At 53.9% G+C, this 3,032-nt stretch overlaps 1 protein-coding gene across 1 annotated transcript; it reads left to right on the forward strand.

Moving 5' to 3' along the window:
- Nucleotides 1–50: 50 nt before the first annotated feature.
- Nucleotides 51–1,879, forward strand: ETH_00038295 (actin-like family protein, putative; the record flags this gene model as incomplete). Its single annotated transcript, XM_013380162.1, has 6 exons — nucleotides 51–144; nucleotides 641–749; nucleotides 937–1,061; nucleotides 1,272–1,343; nucleotides 1,512–1,573; nucleotides 1,776–1,879. Coding segments are annotated over 6 exons (566 nt in total), but the record flags the coding sequence as incomplete, so codon positions are not given.
- Nucleotides 1,880–3,032: the final 1,153 nt, after the last annotated feature.

Raw genomic sequence — 3,032 nt, forward strand, 5'->3', positions numbered from 1 at the left:
GCAGCAGCAGCAGCATATAGCAGCAGCAGCAGCTGCTGCTGCTGCAGCAGGACATGCTTTCGGGGCAGGGGGCGGCCGCTGGGGCCCGCAGTCTCTTGACTGGAGAGATTTGACAAGATACAAGGAGACTCAGTGCTACGTTAGGTATGGACGAGGTTTAGGGTTTAGGGTTTAGGGTTTAGGGTCTAGGGTTTAGGGTTTAGCCGCTTGCATGTAGGAGCATCGGCGAGCACAGGGTCATTTCAGGGTTTCATGCCTAGGTTTTAGGGCTTACGTATGGAGTGCAAGGCTTTTACTGAGGGTTTAGGGTTTAGGGCTTAGGGTTTAGGGTTCAGGGTTTAGGGTTTGGAAGTTGCGTGTGCATGTGCAGCTTAGACCCTGCTTTGGATCTGCACTTTTACCGAAACCACCGACAGCTGAAGCCTCTCTTTACCTGTAGCGAGTAAACCCTAAACCCTAAACCCTAAACCCTATCTTTACTGTCTAGGACTCACGCCGTTACACAGCGGCCTGAGAAGGTTCGAGGATAAGGGTTTTGCGCGAAGCGTTCAGGGTTTCGGGTTCAGATTGTTTAGGGTTTGGAGCTTAGGGTTTAGGGTTTAGGGTTTAGGGTTTAGGGTTTAGGGTTTGTGGTCTGCAGCGGGTCCGTGGTGCAGCCTTGGTCGGAGACATTTTTGATTCCAGAAATATTTTTTTCTTCTCAGCTTTTGCCCGACTCAAATTTGGCTGCAATTGCCCCCAGCATGGACGTAAACCCTAAACCCTAAACCCTAAACCCTCGTTTCCAATCCCTGCGCAATTGAAGCCTGCTTCTTGGGGGCCTTGTTGAGAAGCTGGCAGCGAGGGGCATCCTTTACCGCCATTTAGGGCTTAATATCCCGGGTCTAGGGTCTAGGGTTTAGGGTTTAGGGTTTAGGGTTTAGGGTTTGCGCGCAGCACACCAGCATCAGCGAGTTGGTGCTGCAGTGCTTCCGCAGATCTTCTGTCTGCGAAAGAGAAGGATGGTTAAAAAGAATTTGTTTAGTTGGAGGAACTTCGCAGCTGCCTCACTTCGCCCGCAGGCAAACCCTAAACCCTAAACCCTAAACCCTAGGGGCTAAACCCTAGGCGCTGCGCACGGCGCGCTGGGCGCACTGTGGAGGGCTGGCCCTAAACCCCAAACCCTAAACCCTAGCGTTATTCGCTAAGCCCTGGGCGCGAGGGTGGAGGGCGGGCTCCAAACTCTAAACCCTAAACCCCAAACCCTAGGGTTTGCACTGCTGCTGCTGCAGGCTGGAAATGGATTTGCTGCGCTCCTGGAGAGAATCTGCTGGCGCTTATTATAATGTCAAAGACCAAATAGAGTGCGCCAAACCCTAAACCCTAAACCCTAAACCCTCAGCAGCGGTGGCGCCGAGTTGAGGACTCCTGTGTCCAGGCACTCCAAGCTAGGCTCTAAAGAAGCAGTGGTTCTTGTTTTGCTGCTGCTGTTGCTGCTGCTGCTGCTGTTGCTGCTGCTCCTGCTGCTGCAGGGTTAAGGTGCTGCCTTGTGAAGACCGCCAGCTTGCTGCCTTTCGCGGCGCCTTATTATTTGGTCAGCCAAGGGTTCGGAGTTTAGGGTTTAGGGTTTAGGATTTAGGGTTTAGGGTCTTGTTTTGGAAGAGGGAGCAGAAAACAACTGCTAGATGGTGGCTGGTGCTGGGGTGAGAAGCGGAGGGGAGCGGAGGGCCTAGAATTTAGGATTTAGGGTTTGAAAATTAGGGTTTAGGGTTTAGGGTTTAGGGTTTGTGGTTTAGGACTGGTGGCCCGCCAAGAGCCGGAGGCCTGGCTGAGCCGCAGCCAGTTTGAGAGGACAGAGGGACTCGAAAAGACTGCCCGGCAGATGGCCCTTTACAGCTAGCTAGCTAGCTAGCTAGCTATCTAGCTAGCTAGCCAGCTAGCTAGCTATCTGGCTGGCTAGCTAGCGAGCTGGCTGGCTAGCTGGCTAGCTAGCTAGCTGGCTAGCTAGCTAGCCGGATAGCCAACTAGCTAGCGAGCTGGCTAGCTGGCTAGCTGGCTAGCTGGCTGGATGTTTAGCTGGGGTGGCCAGATAGCTAGCTAGCCAACACTTTAGCTGGGCTGCTAGCTAGCTAGCTAGCTAGCTAGCTAGCTGGCCAGCTGACTAGGTGGCTAGCAGTCCAGTTAGGTAGCTAGCTATTTAGCTGGCTGGCTAGCTAGCTGGCTAGCACGTTTGCTATTTAGCTGGCTAGCTGGCTGGCTGGCTAAGAGGCTAGCTACTGGACAATTTGGCTTTTTTGCAATTTAGCTGTCGAGCTGGCTAGCTAGCCAGCTGGCTAGTTGACTGGTTAGCTAGCTAGCTAGCCACTGACTAGGCAGCTAGCCAGCTAGCTGGCGCGCTGACTACCTACCTACCTAGCTAGCTCGCTAGCTAGCCGGCTCGCTAGCTAGCTGGGTAGCTAGCTGGCTCGCTCGTTAGCTAGCTAGCTAACTGTTTAGCTAGCTGGCTAGCTAGCTTCTCATTGGCAGCTGGCTGCCCACAGCCAGCTAGCTAGCTAGCTAGCTAACTACTGAGCAGCAGGTCATGTTTGCAGCCCTCTGTGCTGCAAAACGGGCCGAATCAATTTTTGCTGCTGCTGCAGCTGCTGCAGCAGGCAGTTCTGCTGCTACAGCAGCAGGAGCAGCTGCAGCAGCTGCTCCTGCTGCAGTTCTGCTGCTACAGCAGCAGGAGCAGCTGCAGCAGCTGCTCCTGCGTTCATTTGCAAAAACTCGGGAATGCCACGCAAGTATTTGCTGCTGCTGAGAAGCTCTGCAGCAGCGGCAGCAGCAGAAGCAGCAGCAGCAACAAGCAGCCACCTGCTTAAGCTGTTGATTTAGGGTTTAGGGTTTAGGGTTTAGGATTTAGAGTTTAGGGTTTAGCGTTTTGGGATGGCTGTTCTGAGCTGGACCCGCCGCAGCAGCAGCAAAGCGTTGTGTCCGTCTGCCGCTAGCAGCAGCAGCTGCCTTTGCTTGAGTGCTGCTGCTGTTGGTGCTGCTTGTTTGCTGCTTCTAGCCCT

The sequence above is a fragment of the Eimeria tenella genome, genomic scaffold (assembly GCF_000499545.2).
Source record: "Eimeria tenella Houghton genomic scaffold, Eth_scaff4529, whole genome shotgun sequence".
Taxonomy (NCBI): Eukaryota; Apicomplexa; class Conoidasida; order Eucoccidiorida; family Eimeriidae; genus Eimeria; species Eimeria tenella.